An 18,668-nucleotide genomic window follows, 5' to 3' on the forward strand; every position below is an offset into this window, starting at 1 on the left:
CTCCCCTGGCATAGATGCCGACACCTCACCCGCAGGAGGTGGGTCTGGCTGCAGCATCCCTGTGTGTCCCTGTGTGCTGTCAGCTGAGCATGGTCCCACTGGCTGGGTATTTGTCTGTGGGGGTATTTGCCCCCCAGTATTTGGGGCAGAGACGATGCTGAGCTCCCCCAGCTCAGCAGCGCTCAGATGGTGCAGCGCTGGGCTGCACGGCCTGCCCCAGAGCCCTGCGGAAGGGAAGGAGGGGATGCAGTTCCCCTTCCAGTGCCAGTGGTGTTGTGGGATGTACCCACCGAGGGGGCAAGCGCTTCAGCTCGGAGGTGGCCCCCTGGCCCCCTCGGGCTTGGTGCAGCAGTGGCTGGTTGTGGGGTGGTCGGTGGTCCCCATGTAGGAGCAGCGGCAGCAGCAGGGCATGCAAGAAACCCTCATTAGGCGGCTGGCTACAGCCAGAAGTGCCCTGCGGGGCCCGAATACATTTGCATTGTAAGTCTATTGAAACCTGGTTTGTTTTGTTTTGTTTTTTTTTTTCCCTGGAAAGACACTTCTGTGCAGCAGGGCTCTTTGTTTGGGTGGTTCCTCCCCTCCTGCCCGGCGTGGCCAGCGATGCTGCCAGTTGGGATCCCAGTGGATGGCTCTGCTCTGTCTTCTGCTGGCTGCTGCGGCCAACCCTGCAGCAGCGAACGGAGGGAGACGCTTTCCCCCATGCTTGCGGGGGATTAATATTCCCTTAGGTTAGAGAGGACAGCCTGGTTTAGCCAAGGCAGCTCACTGAAGTGTGCATCCATCCTGGGAAAATGGCACCTCTGCCCCTGGTTCATGGCATTGCTGGGTTTGTCCTCCCACTGAGGTTGGCCGGAGCAGCCACCGGGATTCTGGCTGGGGCTGAGCAGCCAGAGGGAGCACACTGATCTCACTGCATCCCCAAGAAACATCTACAAATAGACTTGGCTTTCCCACCTCTAGTTACTTTATCAGTGTTTGCTAAGCAGGATAATTTGCATATGTAGATCAGTAGCAGCAACACTTCTTGGCTCTCTTGGCTGTTGTTGGGGAGTGGAGCCTGGCCAGCCTAAGCAGAATCGCAGAGGATGTCCTGCAGATCTGCCTTGAGATAAGTCCCAGCTGCAAAGTTCAGGGATTGTTTGAAGATCAGATAGGGAGACCTTTGTGCTTGGACAGGGGCTTTCTGCCATGGGCAGTTTTCATTCTGACGCTGCCAACCAACACCCCTTCACCCCTTCCTTCTCCTTTGCAGGTCCTGTGGCAGGAAGCAAACCTGGCCGAGCCATCTTGGCAGCACTGGCACTGGGGCCGGGTGGGAGAGGAGCAGCCTGGGGCTGCAGTGCTGGTAGATACAGCTGCGATCTCCTCCCTCTCGGCAGAGCGATGCAACGTGACAGCTAGGCCAGACCTTCATCTGATATTAGAGGCTTTTTCCTGTGAGCAGCCCCCACCGTTCTTTCTTTCTCTGTCTGGTATTTTGAGAGGCCAAGGGCGCTGCTGCTGTGGCTGGGTCTCTGCCTTCCTCCCCACACTTGCTGGGGGGACCTACCCAGCTCTGGTGCCCTGCGTGGCTCCCCAAGGGCAGGAGGCTCCGAGCGGCTGCCCTGCGCTCCAGGCACCTCTCAGCTGTGCCCTGAGGCTGCGAGCAGAGCTTGGGGTTGATGCAGCACAGACCTTGGGGTTTCCGTCCTGCAGGAGAGTGATACTGGGGGAAAAGTTTAATGCTGAGTTGGACTGAGGAGCAGCATGTTCAGGACACACAGCGGGAAGGATCTGCTGTGCTCCTTGGTTGGGAGGGTGGAAACGTTTTCATTTATTCCTTTCCCCCTCTGCAACCTCTGGCAAGGGAATAGCTGCTGCTCTGCACCAGCGAGGGACAGCCCAGACCTCCCGGAGAGCCCATCAGAGCAGGCACTGGAGGAGCTCGGAAAGCTGGGCTCTCGGCTGGCATCTCCCACCGCAGCCCTGGGCTCTGCTGCTCTGGCTGTGTCCCGGCAGCCCTGGCTGTGTCCCTGCCATGGCTCCAGGACATCTAGGCTTCACCTCTCCCAACCAAAGGACTCTGGCTGCTCTTAGTCCTTGTCTACCGCTGCCACTTGCATGGTGCTCCCCAACCACCCTCTCTTCCGTTCTTCCTCCAGAAAAACACCCCCTTTGCCCCAGTCTGGCGTTGGAGGTGCAGGCAGCTCTGGAGCTGCTCTCTGGTTGCTGCCAGCCCCGGATGCCCACCGCCAGCCCTGGGTGCCCACCGCCAGCCCCAACCCAGCCTCAGGCGAGCACCACTGAGGTTCCTGTGGCCGTGGCTGGAGGAGCCTCTTGCACAAGAGTCCAGAAATAGCGATGCGTGGGCTGGCAGGCAGGGGCTGGGCAGATGCCAGGCAGACAGACAGACACCAGGCAGGCTGCATAGGGCCGGCTGGTGGTGAGGAGGCACCGCAGGACTCGGCTTTCGGCTCTTGCAGCAAGGATGCTCCCAGCTGGAGCTGTGCTGCAGTCAGAGCTGGAGGTGGTTGGGGGGGTTGAGAATGCAGTTGGCAGCATCTCCTCACCCAGGACTGGTCTGTCATCGTGGGGTGATGGGTGTCTGGGTGTGGGTGGGTGCTCCCCTCAGCCCCAGGGAGAGGACAGAGGTTTAGCTGCTTTGCAGGTTTTGGGGTTTTGTTGTTGTTGCTTTTGCAAAGGTGAAAAGAGCACAAAAAACAAAGTAAAAATAATTAGTTTGTCTGAGTGTTCAGTTGGATGAAGAGGAAGATGTGCAAATGGGGGTTTGTACCGTGGCGTGGAGAGGCTGGTGCCATGGGTAGGAGAGGCCAGGAAGCGTGTCTGGCTGGGGGAAGCATGTGGAAAAACCCCTGTGTGCATGCAGAGAGCTGTGCATGGAAAATCGTCTGCCCCAGGAGGCTGTGGGCTGCCTGCTGCTCCCATGTCTCTGCAGCCACCATGCTGGATGGGGAGCGGCTGCACCTTGTGCTGCTGTTGCTGCTGCTACTACTGCTGCTGCTGCTGCTGTTGCTGTGGTGCTCCCTGAGGTGCGATCGGAGCGCGGTTTCCTGCTGTGAACGGGGTTGATGTGCTCAGCCGAACTGCCGTCGCCTTCCTGGCAGCTCACTGTGCTGGGCAGCAGGGCCTCATGCTGCAGGGTGCTGTGGGGGCCCAGGGTTTGGCTGTGGAGGATGGAAGGGACTCTCCATCAGGACCTGTAAGGGATGGAGCAGGGACAGGCCGTGGTACTGAGCCGGAGCCTGGGCAGGAGCAAACGGGGAAGTTGGTGGGGGACAGAGAGCGGCCAACGTGTCCCACTGTGCCTGTGCTGTCACCCTTGGGCAGGGCTGGCACCACCCGCACTAACAGCTTGGGGACAAGGCGCTTTGGCACTGGGCAGTGCAGGGGTGGTGGTGGTGCCCAGCAGCATCTCATGAGGCAGTCGGTGGGGTGTGCTCAGCTCCCCGAAATATCCAGGAGCAGGGTGGGCGAGGGGTGGGAAATGGCGGCTGTGGGGCTGTATCCTGTGCCACCGACTCAGCGCCCGAGACACACAGCCCATGGGGGCGGTAGGCTGTGGGCGTGGGTCCTCACCATGCTGGGGCTGGATACGGCCCCCCGGGACGGCAGGGCTGTGCCAGGGGCAGCAGTGGCTCTTCATCCTGGATGCCAGGTGCCAGTGGCTCCATGTGCCCCAGCCATGCCGAACCACAGCCTTGGCATTGCTGCGCTCCCTCAAAACGTATGGGCTGCATCTGAGCCTGGTGTGGACATCCCTGGGAGCGGGGATCAGGTGGTGGAAGTGCCTTGGCAGGGTCCCCTCAGGTTTCCCAGCCGGGGTGGTTGTCGATGCCACCCGCGTCCTGGCACTTCACGCTCTGGTGGCTCTGCCTTCCCCTTGTGCCCGGCAGAGCATTATCCCTCCTGCCCGGTTCCCATCTGGCCCTGGCGCCTGGTCCAGGCCCTTCCCCACACAGCTGAGCCCGTGGGCAGGATGCGACCGAGGGCACCAGCAGGGGATGCTGCCCGCACCGCCGGGATGGGGGCAGCAGTGCCAGCACAGGCTGAACGAGGGCAACCTCTGCACTTGAACGCTTGGCTGGCGCCCTGACATATTGGGGTTGATGACTCTGGCGCTTTAGATTTCCTTTGGCTACTTGCAGCTGTGGAGGGTGGTTTAACTCCTGCCTGCCTGCGCCCTGCTCTGCCAACCTTGGCTGTATGGGGCAGGGCAGCTCCCGGCTCCTGGGGGTCCTGGTTCCTTCTGCAGTTGCCAGAGCCAGGGGGAGCGGGGCCAGGAGGAGCCTGTGTCCTTCAGCCATAGTGGTTTGAGGGGCTGGTGAGGTTTTTCTGGGGAGGGGGCACAGCATCCCTGGGTCATAGGGAGGGGATAAGGCCATGATGGGAAGGGTGATGGAGCCAGGCTCTCCCTTTCCCCCCACCCTCCTTGGGGTGGCCTGGGGGGCAGCCGCATGCCCCTGTGCCACCGCCGTCTCCTCCTCCTCCTCCCTGGTCCCCAGACCCCTGCGGAGGGTCGGCGTGGCTGCATGCGGGGGGATGCTGAGCTCGGCTCCCCCCGGCAAGGCAGGGGCGGGAGGCGGGACGCGCTGCCATTGCCAGGCAGCACCTCCTTCCCTGGGCACCCCTGGCAGAAGAGTCGCCGTGTGCCCGGGCAGGCGGCCGTGCCCGGCTCTCCCATCCAGCCCCCGCCTGGGCCTGCGGCCCCCCGCCTCCCGCCCTCGCCCGCTGCCTTTGTTGTGAGATGAGAGCCGGCTGGCGAGGCTGAGAGCCGGCGCAGCCCTCCCGAGCATGGAGCCGCTGAGCCACCGCGGCCTGCCGCGCCTCTCCTGGATCGACACCCTCTACAGCAGTACGTGCCCTGGGCTGGGGGGCGGCGAGGGTGGCCGGGGTGGTGGGTCCCCCCTACCTGTTGTGTAACGCTGCGTCGCACTGGGGAGGGATGCTGGGCTGGCGATCCCGTGCTGGGGGGCTCCCAAGCTGAGCCGAGCCTGGGCAGGGGGCAGGCGATGCTGGCAGGGGGTTGTGCTCCCTTTCCTGAGCATCTCGCATGTCCCAGTGGCAGGGCAGTCCTGGCCGGAGTCGGTCCAGCATCCTCCAGGCTCCGGGGACCCACTGCCTGCTCCGGGGGGATGCATGAGCAGGATGGGGAACGGTGGCCCCAGCGCGGTGGGGCTCACTGGAGCCGGAGCAGCCTGACATCTGGCGCTGCCCACGGGGGTCCTTGGGGACATGGGTGCTTTCTGCCCTGGGTCCCATGCCTGTCCCTCCGTGGCCGTGGGAAGGCTCCTCTTCCCCAGCCGTGATTTTTGCAGCGAGCTCTGAGGCGCTGCGCCGAGGATGCTGTAGCAATGTGGTGTCGGTACCCAGGGGCTGGCAGCCGGCGGGGCCGGGGGCGTCCTGCAGCAGCCTGGGGTTGTGAACCCCCCCATCCCACGGACAGGCAGCAGGGAGGAGCGAGCCCCGGTGCTGTGTTGGTCCTGGTCCCAAGGCAGCTGTCTCAGCAGCAGCCAAGGGAGACAGGGACACGGGGGGGGTGGGGGGGGGGTGTTCAGTCACGGGGTCCCCGTTGTTCATTCTGGGGGAGTGTTGAGCTGCGTGGGCACCCCAGGGGTGGGTTTTGGGGTGTGGGGTTGAGCTCAGAGCCTGGTGTTTGTGGGGCAGTGAGGTTTGGTATGGGTGGGTGTGTGGGAAGATGGGATGCTCCAGAGAAGGGGACACAGTGCTCCCTGCATGGGTCTGCCATCTGCCGTGCCCTGGAGGGAGCGGGGGCTGTGGGGGGCACGCTGCAGACGGCTGACCCCCCAAGTTTTCCGGCCCAAAGCCTCTGACACCCACAGCCAGAGGCCGCATCCAGCAGCAGCAGTCCCGGGGTCTGGTGCAGCTGTGCAGCTTGTGCAGGCGGCTGGGCTGGAGCCCAGAGGCCGCGTCCAGCCCCAGCCTCCGCGCGCTCCTTCCCAGCCACGGCATCTCTGCAAAGCGATGGCTGTGCCGCCCCAAATCCTCTTCCAGCCACCCTTGCTGTGGAGGAGAGAGGTGCGGGGGAGGCTGCTCGCTGTGGTGTTCGTGTTTTGGAGGATGCGGGGCAGGGTCTGGCCTTCGTCATGCCAGGGAAGGTGGCAGCGGCGCGGAGGAGATGCTGTTTGTGTTGAGCCACCCTTTGGAGGAGGCCCGTGGAGGCAGGTCCGAGGCCAGCTCACGCATCCGTGTTGTCATGGTGAATTTTCACCCAGGCACAGGGAAGCCGCAGTGTTTCCCCAAAACCTTGCAGGCACCATGCAGATGTTGGGCTTCTCCTGGCAGTGGGATAGGACAGACGAGCGTCGGGGTGTGCTGGTGTGCTCCCAGGGTGCCGGGGAACAGCCTGCACCTGGCTGGAAAGTGAAGAAAATGCCACCCTGAGCTGCTGTGGCTGTGCTGTCACCCGCCCGGACTGGGAAGGAGCTGGCTGCTGTCCTTGGCTGCACTCCCTCTTGGGGACCACTGCACTGGGATTAGCCTGGGCCAGACCTGAGAAGACATGGCAGAGTGGAAACATTATTTTCCTGGGTAAAATAGTCCCCCATGGGGACACGTTCCTGGCCCCATCACTCTCCTGGGGCTGCATGCCAGCCTGCAGGACCCCTGCCCCAATGGGTGTTGGTGTTCTCTGGGTGCCAGCCTTTGGTGTGTTATGGGGCTGAATCCAGCTCAGGACCATAGGGCTGGGGTGTCCTCGCCCCCCAAAGTGGCTCCCCTGGGCCAGGCTTCCTCCCTCCCATGCCTGGGGTGGAGCAGGAGGATTTCCACTGCTGCTAAAAAACGGGAGCAAAAATAGCACTGGGTTTTGGCACGGGCACAGGAACAGGCTGCAGGGGCAATGCAGCTGCGGGGGAAGGAGGGAGGCGCTCGGTTTGGGCTGGCTGGGTGGCAGGAGCATCCCGCAGGCAGGGAGATGCAGGGCCCAGCCCCTCTGTGTCCCCTCGCCCAGCAATGCCCCCCTTGCTTGGTGGTGCTTGGTTCCCTCCCTGCAGCGGGTGCTGGGGAGGTCCCTCTGCCCGGCCTCCCCAGCTGAGAGCCCCATAAATACTGCACGGCTGCAGGTGGCACAGCTGGAGGCACAGCTGGAGCCATGGGGACATGGCTCCGTCCTCCCTCCTGCAGGCAGTGCAGAGTCCCTCTCCCTGGGTGCCTGTTGGGGCAATGCCTGTAGGTTTCGTCCCCAGCTCCAGTCTGGGACTGGGACATAGATGTGCTCCTACTGGGAGCAATGGCTGCATAAGTGCTGGGTCGTTCCTGCGTCCCCACAGGCCAGTCCCTTCCCCTTCATGCTGTTCATGCTGCCTTCTTCCTTGCACTGCTGCGGGTGTCACCTCCCAGGGTCCCCAGCCACCTCATTAAAGCTGTGTTCCTCGTTACCTTGCCGCTGAGCCACCCCAGCCCAGGTTGCCAGGTTTCCCACAGTGCTGGTGCTGCTCTGGGTGCCCCCATTGCCCGCCCCGTGGTTAAGCCCAGAGCTGCAGACCTTGGCCTTGGTGGAGGGGAGGCAGTGGAGCCTGGCAGCCTCCGAGTTGGTGTGCCTGGTGGGGACCGTCAGCTTTGTCCCCTCTCTGCTGCCTTGGCTCCCCCTTAGACCCTGCCTGATGGGGAAGGGTGCTTGGGCGAGAGGTTTGGGTTTCTCTGGGGCATCCCCAGCCTGGGGACAGTGCCCGGTTGGGTGGGCTCAGGGGAGCTGCGTGGGGTGGGTGTCCCGGGGAGGTGGCCATCATGGGGGGACACCAACACTAAAGCACCTCATGCTGCTTCACTCCTGGCTGGTGCTGGAGGCATCCCAGCTGGGACCCATCAAAGGCAGGAGAGATGAAGGACATCCCACCCTGAGGAGGCAGGATGAGTTAGAGCTGGGGATCCCCTTTCCCTGGAAGCTGAGGACTGGGGGGAGATACAGGCTCCCCCATCTCTGCCCATCCAGCTTTTTCATACCCAGTTAGCTCCTGGGTTAAATGGGGCTTCTGGGCCTGGTGAGGGCAGCACCCCAGCCTCTGAGGGATGGTTATTAGCTGCTAATTGGTAATGAGGCAAGGTCTGAGAGGGGCCGTGGCGCCCTGGCGGAGCTGGGATGCATCTGGTCCATGTCGGGGCTCTCCTCCATCCCACTCCCAGATGCAGGAGGGGACCACCCATCCCTCTTCACCGGCATCAGCAGGGCTCCCAGCCTGAGCGGGCTTCACAGCAGTCTTTGATTTAAAGATTTATCCACTTTAAATACAAAGCCGAATGCAATATTAATGTGCTGAGTGGTGCTGGCGGGAGTCAGGGGAGTCCTTGGCCAGGGCAGTGGGGCCATGGGGACACGAAGTAGTGGCGGTGCAGGGTTTGGTCTGGGACAGCTGCTCCAGCCCCACGCACCTAGTTTTGGCCAGGGTCTTTGCCAGGGTCTTGGCTGGGGTCCCCCCACTGCCTGCGGCCAGGGAGCCTGTGGGGATGGCCGTGGGGCTGCTGGCAGGGAGGGGAGCAAGGGGCCAATGTGGGGTTGGGTTGGGCAAGCCATGCCCACCACCTCTTCAGCAGCTGTTGAAGGCTTCTTGGCCCCAGGCCCTGGGCAGGGGGTGCCGGCTGCACCTCGCGGCCACCCCTGCTGCAGCCGGATTCCCTTCCCCCTCCCCTTTGTCAGCATCTCGGGGCTGCTGCAGCCGCCTCTTCCCACCGCCACTGAGCCGCTGTCGTTTCCATGGTAACAGGTTAGGATGTACCCCGGTTCCCCCGCTGTGCCCCGGGGACCCGCCACAGACCTCGGACCCCCCCCCGCTCCCACTCGGGGCTGCGGCTCCCTGAAATGGCTTCCTCCAGGCCGTGGGCAATGGAGGGGTTATGGGACAGTGTAGGGCATCCAAAAATGGGTGCTGGCCTGGTGTCTCGGTGGCCTCATCCTGCGCTGGGGAAGGCAGACCCCTTCTACCCCCCCAGCATGGCCCGAGCCACCCACCCACCATGGAGCTGCTGCCATCCCCCTTCTTCCAGGGCGGGTGACAGCGTCCTCCATGCTGCAGACCCAGGCATCCTGGCACCCGTTCCCACGCTCTGAGGAGGATGGCCATGGGGAAGCAGGGAGGACGGTGGCCGTGGCTGCCATCCCTCCCCAGGGATGGCATAGGGATGGTGGCTGCCGGGCGGGCAGGACAGAGCTGCCTGCATGGGGCCAGGGCGTCTGGCAGAGCAGCTGTCCCCACGCAGACGAGGCCTGCGGCTTCTCGGTGCTGTTAATTATGCAAATATAGGGAAGTGTGTCGAGCGGAGGATGCCCTGTGGGCTGAGGATGCTGTGTGTGGTGCCCTGCCTGCTCGGCCGGGCAGGCAGATAGCAGGCAGCTGAGGCTGGTGGGGCTGGGGTGGGCTGCGGGTGCAGGTGTGTGTGTCTGTGGGTGTCCCCGCGTATCGGACACAGGGTCAGTCACCCGCAGGTAACCGCAGGCTGGGGCGGTTGTGGTGTGCCGTGCGGTGACCCTTGGCCGTGCTGCTGCCTGGATGCTCACCACCACCCTCTCTTCCCCTGGCAGACTTCAACTATGGTGCAGATGAGTACGACGCCGAAGGCAACGAGGAGCCCAAGGCACTGCCGGAGGGCTCGGAAACCATGCCCTACATCGACGAGTCGCCCACCATGTCCCCCCAGCTCAGCGCCCGTGGCCAGGAGAGCGGGGACGGCGTCTCACCCACGCCCACCGATGGCCTCGGCACAGGGGTAGGTGCTCAGGACGCGGAGCTCCGTGCCGGGTGCGGTTGAAGCCGGGGCTGGGGGTACCCGGCTCGATTGTTTCAGCAGTGTCGGTGGTGCTTTGGTGCTACTGTGACCTGGTGGACTGTCCCCTGGCATGCCAAACCCTGCTGGCCGTGGCCCTGTGGGCTCCGGGGAGCAGCGCCCTGTTCAGCTGCTGTTTGTGAGGGTGCCACATCTGCGGGACGCGTTGTGTCCCGGCTCCGTGGTGCCACGCTGGTGGCAGAGCCAGGATGGCGCGGGCCGGTGGGAGAGCGGGGTCCGGGTGCTGGAGCCCAGCCGGGTTTGCTGGGAGGCGTGGGGCCCGTGGGGTCCCCGGGGTCCCCTGCTCCGGGGAGCCCTCGGGGACAGGGAGCAGCCGCTCCGCCGGGCTGCCGGCTCCATCTAGCGGCACTTGGGGACGAGCCGCCAGCCGGGGAGGGACAACTTGTGTCCCCCGCCTCTTCTGGGGAACTTAGATTTAACCCCTCCTCTCCCTCCGCTCTTCCGAGAGCATCCTCGGGAAGCCCTTGGGGTTCATCCAGGATATTTCACAGGCGGGACCCTTGGAGAGCTGCGGGGCGGGAAACCAAAGGGAAAAAACTGTTTTTCCAGAGTAAAAGTTTCCGTAAAGCTCGGGGGCGGTGGGGCCGCAGTCCCCGGGGAGATCGGGGCTGCCGTCCCGGGGGGCGCCCCGGACCGGCGGGCTCGGGGCTGGTGCGGGCGCGACCCCCGGGGCTGGGGGGGGCCCCCCGGCGCCTGCTGCTGGCCGGGCTGCCGGGGTCCCGCAGCGGCCGGGGGCTGGGATTTGGCAGAGGGAGGAGGCCGGGCTGAAAAACATAAAGGTTTTTGTCGTGGAAAGAGTTAAGCCCTTAACCCGGATGCTGAGGCAGAGGAGGCGAGAGGTGTGGCTTCTTCCCCAGGGCTCGCTGCTGCGCAGCATCCTCCTCCCGGCCCCCAGGGGAGGGAGGCAGGGAGGCAGGCAGGCAGGGCTGCCGGCCCTCTGCCACCCCGCTGCGCCGAGGACCCTGTCCCAGGGCTGGGTCCAAGCCACCCGGGCTCGGGGCCCCTTGTCCCCCCGCGGGACGTTGGGCACAGCCCTGCGAGCCCCAGCCCTGACACCCCGGTGCCGGGGTTTGGCGGTGGCGTTTGGCAGTGGATGTGGTGTGGGCGATGGGCTCCGTCCCCGGGGACCGGCGGGGATAGCGGAGGGTGGTCCTGGGGAAGCGGGGTTGAGGGGGAGACCGTGAGGGTGCTGGCAAAGCGGTGCCCTTGGGGGCTGTGGAGCGTGCTGGGGCTGGGCGCAGGTGGTGAAGCCGGCTCGGTTGGCACTAAGGATTGGGAAGCGTTGGAGCTCAGCACCGCTCTGCCTCCATCTCTTTATCTGCAGCTGCTTGCGCTGTGGCTTGGCAGAGCATCATCTGAGTACCAGCATGTTTTATCCCTGTGTGTCTAGCCTAGCAATGGGCACAGGCTTGTGTGCAGATCCTGCTGTGGCTGGTGGCATGGGGTGCTGCGCTCACCCCATTGCTCTTCTCCAGTGAGGCAGGACTGGTGTTGCTGCCTTTTGGAGGTGTCACATCCAGCCTGGGGGCTAGAGGAGGTTTCTCGTGGAGCACCTCTTCTCGCAAGCTCCTGGGGCTGCTGTGACCGTGTCTGGGGCAACCTGGCCGCTGGGTGCAGATGTAGCTCGTCCCTCCCTCACCTGCCTGGGAAACAAAAGTGCCATGGTCATGGTGTGGGGTGGTGGCCCAGCCCCTGCTTGGGTGCTGCTGGGTTTGGCACTGCAGGTGGCTTTCCCTGGGGCAGGGAGCATTCCCTACCCTGGGGACCCTGCCACAGCGGGCAGGGTCCTGGTGCCCTGGTACAGACCCCTCTTAGCAAAGGCCAGGCAAAGCCTGAGCTGCAGCATGGACACAGGGCTGGGCGCAGGCTCTGGAAAGTCCCTGTGTCTGTGTGTCCCTGCCCACTTCTCACAGCAGGAGTTTGTTCCAGGCTTGGACGGGCTCAGGGAGGAAAGCTGTCTCCTGCGGGCAGAGCACATGCAGCCGCTGGTTCCCCTTTTGCCACCGAGGAGTGGGGGCGAAACTGCTGAAACAGCTCTTGCGTTAGCATCCCCTCCTCCAGCCCATTCTTGCCCCATTCGCCAGGGCCCGCAATGTCCCTCACAGGCGTCACGCCACCGCTCATGTCCCCGCTCCCTGGCTGCCTCGGGGTTGTGGTCGGGCTGGGGCAGCAGCGAGGTGCCAGCGCTGATCCCCATGGGATGCAGGGCAGATGCTGTGGGAAGGCGTGTGTCTCAGCTGTGTTGCCCTGCGGAGCTGCCAGGTCCCCTCTGGGGTGGGGAAGGGTCCGGGACTGTTCTGGGGGTGCGGGGCCGGGTCCTCTTATGGGACCTAATCCTGCTGCTGCCTTCCGAGGTCACTTCTTGCTGGTGGCAATCCCTGTGGTCCGTCTCTCTGCCTGCCCGCGGGACACGGGGGGCCCAGGGGGCCGTGGCAGGCAGGACGGTGCTCTCCCCTTGCTGACTGCTCTGCCTAGCGAGGGTGCGAGGTCCTGGCAGGGGTCAGGGGACCCCTCCCCATGGGTCTCACTGGGCACGCCGAGGTCTGCCAGCGTTGGGAGAGCCGGCTTGGGGAAGGCGGCTGCTGCGCCCCAGCCTTGACCACACGCCGCCAACGGAGCAGCCCCACCTCCAGCGCCAAGAGATGCATTTCCTGTAGCGAGCGCGCAGGGCGGAGCGGCAGGGCTGGCTGGGGCGCAGGGCGGCGGGCAGCGGCCCTCCACTGCCGGCGGCCCCCCCCAGGGTGAGCGGAGGCCAGGGGAGAGTCAGGCTGTCCCTCTTGTCCCACTGCTGGTGACCCCAGAGTTGCCGCCACCGCCGCTGCTTCGAGGCGGTTGTACAGCCGCCCCAAGAGTGCCTGGCGCTGCAGCCGGGACGCCGGGGGCCGAGGGCCGGAGCTGGGGCAGGCAGGAGCACCGGGGATCCCATAATGGCTCCTTTCATCCCGCGGCGGTGGCTGGTGTCCAGGGCTGAGTCAGGCTGGGCCGGTTTGGCCGCGTGAGCCCCTCGCCTGGAGCCTTGCGGGGTCTCCTCCGCCCCCCGCTGCCTGGCCAGCCATGGAGGAGGAAGAGGAGGCCATAGGGTACCTGGATAAAGTGCTGGAGGATGAAGATGACTCTGAGCCAGGAACCCCCACCAGCCCTGGGTCTCCGTTCTCGGCCGGCGAGAAGGTGGGCAGCAGGGGCAACCCCACTCCCGTGCTGGGTGGTGGTGGGGGGAAAGGGGGCATCTTGCTGGTGCTGGTGATGCCCAGATCTCGGGGCAGCTCCTGGGTCGGTGTGGTGGGTGCTGGTGCGGAGTAGAGCTGGGGGGGGCAGCGGGAGCATCACCACAGTCCCTGCGGCTGGGGGCACAGGGCTGCCCCACACATCGGGTGCAGAGGGCTCAGTGCGTGCTTGCGCAGAGCGGGGCGAGTACCCGGCCTTCCTCCCGTGGGGGAGTGGTGGCCACGCGTGCTGCTGGGGGGGTGCTGTGTGGCTCAGCAGAGCCGGCGCCGGATGCTCAGGAAGGGGCTGGACCACACTCTGCCACTGCCTCACCGCACGGCCACCAGCAACCCCTAAATGGCCCCAAACCCCGGTGCTGGGGGATGGCACTGGAGGGACCCCTGTGCTGGCAGGCACAGCCCAGCACCCTTCTCTCGCCCGCCCTGCCAGGGGTGCCTGCGTGCCCCCAGAGGGCTGGCGTGGGGCTAGAGGAGGGCTGGTCCCTGCTCTCCCTGGGGTCTCCTGCATGGAGTGGCCACCAGACCCTGCTTTAGGGCTGCTCCTCTGGGTCACGGGGATCCAGCTGGCATCGTCCCCACGGGGCGCTGCAGGCCCTGGGCACGGACGGGCCCCTTATCTGCCTGGCTCCTGCGCAGGGCCCAGGCAGGGGAAGCAGGAAGGGCCCATGACTAATCGGTGGCAAAGAGCCCACGAGCTCCCAGCGCACAAAACTGCCCCCCCCATGCAACCTCTGCTGCGCCAGTCACCGTGGCCTGGCCTTAACGGTGCAGCCTGGCGGGGAGCCGCGGGGTGGGCACCCCGGTCAGCGCAGCAGCCCCCGGCGCCAGCTGGTGGATGCCGGCGCAGGATGGGGAGATGCTGATCTGCGGCTGTGCCCACCCTGGGGCCGTACACGCCTGGGTGGTTGCAGCAGCCAGGTACAATGGCCAGGGCTGGCAGGGTCAGGCAGTGCAGGCAGGGGCAAAACAGGACCAATATACCCCCAAACTGTCCCGAATGGCTCATTGACAAGAGCGACTGATGTCCCCATGGCTTTGCTTGGTCTGGGTCTGGGTGGCAAAGCCCAGCTCCTGACGGTGATTTTTAGGACAAACAGTGCTGTGGGGGAGGCCAGGGCACACCAGGCATCTGAGGCAGTCCAGAGGCTGGGGCATCCATGTCTGGGCGCTGGCAGAGCCTTGCTGGGGGTCCCAGAGCCCACCAGCCCAGCTGAGCATTGCCTGCCTCCCTGCTGTGAGGGTTGTGCTGCTGGAGCACCAGTGCTGCAGCAGACACGGGCATGGGCTGAGCCACCGGTGGCTGGAGCGGCAGCGGGGCCCCACACAGCCTGGGACCTGCCCCAGTGCCACCGGGCAGTGACCGCTGGGGTGGCACTTTCCTGGGAAAGCCTCAGCTGGGGAAAAGGATGGTGCTGGATCACGTGGCAGCACCATCCACCGCTGGGCATGATTTCACCGGGTGCCTCTAGACTCTGCCCCAGGAGAGTCCTGCCGTGCTGCACGCCACCCTGGAGTGCTGCCAGCAGCACTGGGCTCCTGGCCAGCTGGGAGCAGGGAGGGGAGCAAAGCCAACACAGCCCGTGGCTTCCCAGCTGGCTCCAGCCTGGCTGTGCCGCCCAGCGGGCACATGCCTGGCCCTTGTCGTGGAGCTTCCCCGATGCTGGCAGGGAGACATGCCCACACAGGGATCCTGGGGATGGGCTGGTGGGATGAGGGTTTTCCTCCTGTGCCAGTTGCTGGCTCAGCTGGGTTCCTTGCTGTGTTGCACAGGGCGAGCGAGATGCTGGCAAAGGCCTGGAGATGCGGAAGCTGGTGCTCTCTGGTTTCCTGGCCAGCGAGGAGATCTACATCAACCAGCTGGAGGCCCTCTTGTTGGTGAGCACAGCCCCCAGGCCAGGCACCCCCTGCAGGGATGTCCCCCAGCAGGGGTGGGTGGACGGACAGTTGGATGGATGGATGGTTGGATGGATGGATGGATGGATGGATGGGGTAATTTCTTCCTGGACAGCCTCCCCCAGGCAGGTCTGGCCTGGGTGCTACCTGGGCAGGAATAAAGCTGCAGGAGCCACGCCAGAGCCAGCCTTGTTGTGGTCTGGCCGCCCCTGTCTCGCTTCCCCCCGCTGCCAGCGTGCCTGGCGGGGAGGTATTTATAGCCCCACTTCCTCTTGTGGACTCTCTGGCCCTCATGGCGAAGATGCTGTTGCACAACACAGGGGTCACCACTGCCACGGACGGGGAAGTCTGTGGGGATGCACAAGCCAGGAGCAGCCCCTTGGTCCAGCTGCCAGCCGGGATCCATCCCAGGTGGCCCTCGCTGCCAGCTCAGATCGCCCTTGTCCCCAGCATCCCTGGGCTCCTGCACCAACAGCATTAGCGTGGCTGCGGAGGATGTAGCCATCGCTGCCCGTGGTGCGGTGGCAGGGCTGGGTAGGGTTGCCTGCAGGGTGTGGGTCTGGGCTGCCACGAGCCACGGTGTGGGGCTGGAGGAGTCTCAGGGTCGCTTCTCCTTCCAGCCCTCATCTCAAATGCTCTCCCTTCTCCTTTGGCAGCCTATGAAGCCGCTGAAGGCCACGGCCACGACGTCGCAGCCTGTCCTCACCCTCCAGCAAATCGAGACCATTTTCTACAAGATCCAGGATATCTACGAGATCCACAAGGAGTTCTATGACAGCCTGTGCCCAAAGGTGCAGCAGTGGGACAGCAACATCACCATGGGCCACCTCTTCCAGAAGCTGGTACGCTCCTTCCCCAGGGCTTGCTCCGCTTGGAAGAGGAAGAGGGCTGGGGAGATGGAGCACCATGCTGCGGGACTCAGCCCCATGGCGTGGCTCAGCTCATGCCCTGCCACATGCTCACTGGTGGCTGTGGGACTTCTTGCATCCCTCCCTGCAGCAGCCGCTGCTGCCTGCCCAAGCCTTCCCATCCCAGGATGGGACTTAGTGCAGCCTCCTTGCCCCTTGCTGCAGCAGGGATGCCCACAGCTGGTGGGTCCTGGGCACAACTGTGGCAGGGTTTTGGCTGCAGGTGCGTGGTGTGGCTTTGCCGCGGGGCTGGCAGGAGCCCGGGCATGCGGGTAGCCCTCTGGGGAGAGGCAGGGGGTTGCTGCCTCTTTGCCCCCAGCTGCCTGCGGGTGCTGTGGCGATGGCTCCCCGGGGTCATGCTCTGGGTCCTGCCGCTGCTGCTTCGGACTTGTGATGGCAGCACAGGCTGTGCCTGCAGGTGCCGTGGCGGTGGCCATGCCAGGGAGGGGAAGAGGAGAAGGCAGGTTGAAGGGTGGTGGGAAGCAGCTGTAACATCAGCCTCCGCTGTCCAGGCACCCGTTGGCTTTCCACTGGATTTCAGAGGGTTGTGGGGGCACAGGGCTGGGCTGGAGCCCCACCATCCTGCCCCAGGCAAGGGCTTTCCCTGCAGGGCCAAGCATGCAGCCCTTGAGCTGGCTATGGTCTGGCAGGGTGTCCTGCTGGGAGGGGACAGCTCTGGGCAGTGTCCCCTTGGTGGCTGCCTGGCCCCTTGTGCTGTGGGGGGGCTTCAGCATCCCGCTGGGTGCCCAGCTAACCCCCACTCCCTGCAGGCCAGCCAGCTGGGGGTCTACAAGGCCTTTGTGGATAACTACAAAATCGCGCTGGAGACCGCAGAGAAGTGCAGCCAGAGCAACTACCAGTTCCAGAAGATCTCGGAGGTAAGCTGGACCGGGGCTGTGCAGGGGGGACGGGGCTGCCACGGCTGGGCTGTCCTGGTGCAGGACAGACAACACCGTGCCTGTGGCCAAGCCAACTGTGTGCGCCCCATGGAGATGCCCTCCCTGCCCTGGGGGCTCTTGGGGACCGTCTCCAGAGGGTCATGGCTTCTGGGTGTTGTGGGGGTTTGCCCCCTGTCTCATGCAAGCTCAGGTCAGGCTCAGCTCTTGCTACCGTCATTTTTGGGATGCTCGGGCAGCCCACACCCACTCACTCCATCCAGTGAGTGTGGGTGCTGGGTACCTGTGGCTCATCTCTTGCTGGCTGCATCTCCATGCCTGGCTCCCCTATAGAAATGGGGAGCTCTGTGGCTGCAGCCCGGCTGCCCGCTCCCTCCAGCCCCTCCACAGCAGGGCTGTTCAGCTCGGTGGGACCAGCAGCCTCCCCATGCCAGCTGTGGGTGCCCTGCTCAAGGGAAGCTCATGGGGCACGTGGGGGCTGCCCTGTGGGTCCACCATGTCCCAGCCACTGGGTGCAGCCAGAGCTGTTCCTGGCCAGGCAGCGTCCCGTACAAGTCCACACCTCCACCCCAGCACCCCTGTGTGGCCTCCAGCATGTCCAGGCTGGGGCTGGGCGGAGATATCAGAGTGCAGGAAGGGTGGGGGGCACCCCATGACCTTGAGCAATGACCTTCCCCCCCCGAGCCCCCCGTGGGCTGCTCTGATGGGCCTTTCCCTCCCTAGGAGCTGAAGGTGAAGGGCCCCAAGGACTCGAAGGAGAGCCACACGTCCGTCACCATGGAGGGTACGGCAGGCGCGGGCGTGGGGAGGGGGACGCAGCCTTTTGTCTGCACGCGGGACTGGTGCGGATTAATTACTAGGCAGCTCCCGCGAGTGGAGCCCTTTGTGTTGCCGTGTGCGGAGCTGGCAAGGATGAAGGGGAACGCAGCTCTTTAGGATGCTGGGGGCGTGCGGCAGCCCCCCACCCCCTGCCCACCCCCTCCTCCCCGCCCGCCGGCTGCGCCGAGAGCCATGCTGAGGGGCCGATGCCGTGCTGCAGCCGGGCTGAGCTGCCGCGGGGCGGCAGAGATGGCTGCGCGGAGACGGGGCTGCCATGGAAATCCTTGTCGTCGTCCGGCTCTGCTGTAACTGCACCTACGGTGAGGTGGGGTGGTGCGGCTCTGAATTCGGGTGCTGACGGGGAGCGATGCTGCGGGGACGCTGGCCTGGGGCTGGCTGTCCTTGCCTGGGGGTGGAGGCTGCGTCGTGCTCTGCAGCCTGAAGTTGGGAGCGTCTTTGTTCCAGGCTCTATTGAATCATCTTGGCTCCGGCACATGCGGCCACACGCTCGCCTTCCCCACCGGGCAGGGGCTCGTGCCAGTGGCAGGACGGCGAGGGCCTGGGGCGGGCGGGGGGATCCCCCTCTGCCTGGGCTGTGCCGCGGGGAGGGCGATGGGGTCCCCGTTTGTTTGCTGGAGGCTGTGAGCGTCGTGAGGCTGGAACGCCCATCTCTCCGCAGCTGGGGAGGAGAGGTATGGGGTATCCCTGCCTGCTGGTGCCTGGACCCGTGCTGCCCACATATGGGTCTCGGGCTCGCGGGATGGTGCCGACGAGGAGCCCAGTGCTCCTCCCTTGTGCCGGAACTGCCCTTCCCAGGGCTTCCCTGTGCTTTGCGTGTGCCTGTAGCGATGAGGGTCCATCCTCCCTGTGGGTCCAGGGTGGGGAGTGAGGGGGGACACCCTGCCTGCCCCCTCCATCCCAGAGCAGGGCTCTCACTGGCTGCTGCAGGAAGCAGGGCTCCGGTTTTACCTGCTGGCGTGGAGTCGGGGGGGATGCAGCCTCCGGTTCGGGGTCCAGCCCCACGTCCTCACGTCCCGAGCGGAGACCCCTCTCTCAGGACCGGGTGCCACGAGGCAGCACCCTCTGGGGGAGAGGGGATGGGAGCCCCCCACGGCTCACAGCGCAGGGTG

The 18,668-nt window shown here is 65.0% G+C and overlaps 1 protein-coding gene across 3 annotated transcripts in view; it reads left to right on the top strand.

Moving 5' to 3' along the window:
• Positions 1–18,668, top strand: part of ABR (ABR activator of RhoGEF and GTPase) — a 42,253-nt gene that overhangs the window by 5,010 nt on the left and 18,575 nt on the right. For 2 of the 3 annotated variants that reach the window (XR_014230008.1, XM_082328583.1), the window contains exons 2-6: positions 9,536–9,720; positions 14,793–14,897; positions 15,572–15,757; positions 16,594–16,701; positions 17,443–17,503. Coding sequence is in view for 2 of the 3 variants with exons in the window: in XM_082328583.1 (XP_082184709.1) it covers positions 9,613–9,720; positions 14,793–14,897; positions 15,572–15,757; positions 16,594–16,701; positions 17,443–17,503 (568 nt within the window). In the remaining variant the exon portion in view is untranslated. Of the gene's footprint in view, positions 1–9,535; positions 9,721–12,474; positions 12,967–14,792; positions 14,898–15,571; positions 15,758–16,593; positions 16,702–17,442; positions 17,504–18,668 lie in introns of those variants that run through there. The other variant, XM_082328584.1, reaches the window with a different exon arrangement.

Source organism: Platalea leucorodia (genome assembly GCF_965183815.1).
Source record: "Platalea leucorodia genome assembly, chromosome: 16".
Classification (NCBI taxonomy): domain Eukaryota; kingdom Metazoa; phylum Chordata; class Aves; order Pelecaniformes; family Threskiornithidae; genus Platalea; species Platalea leucorodia.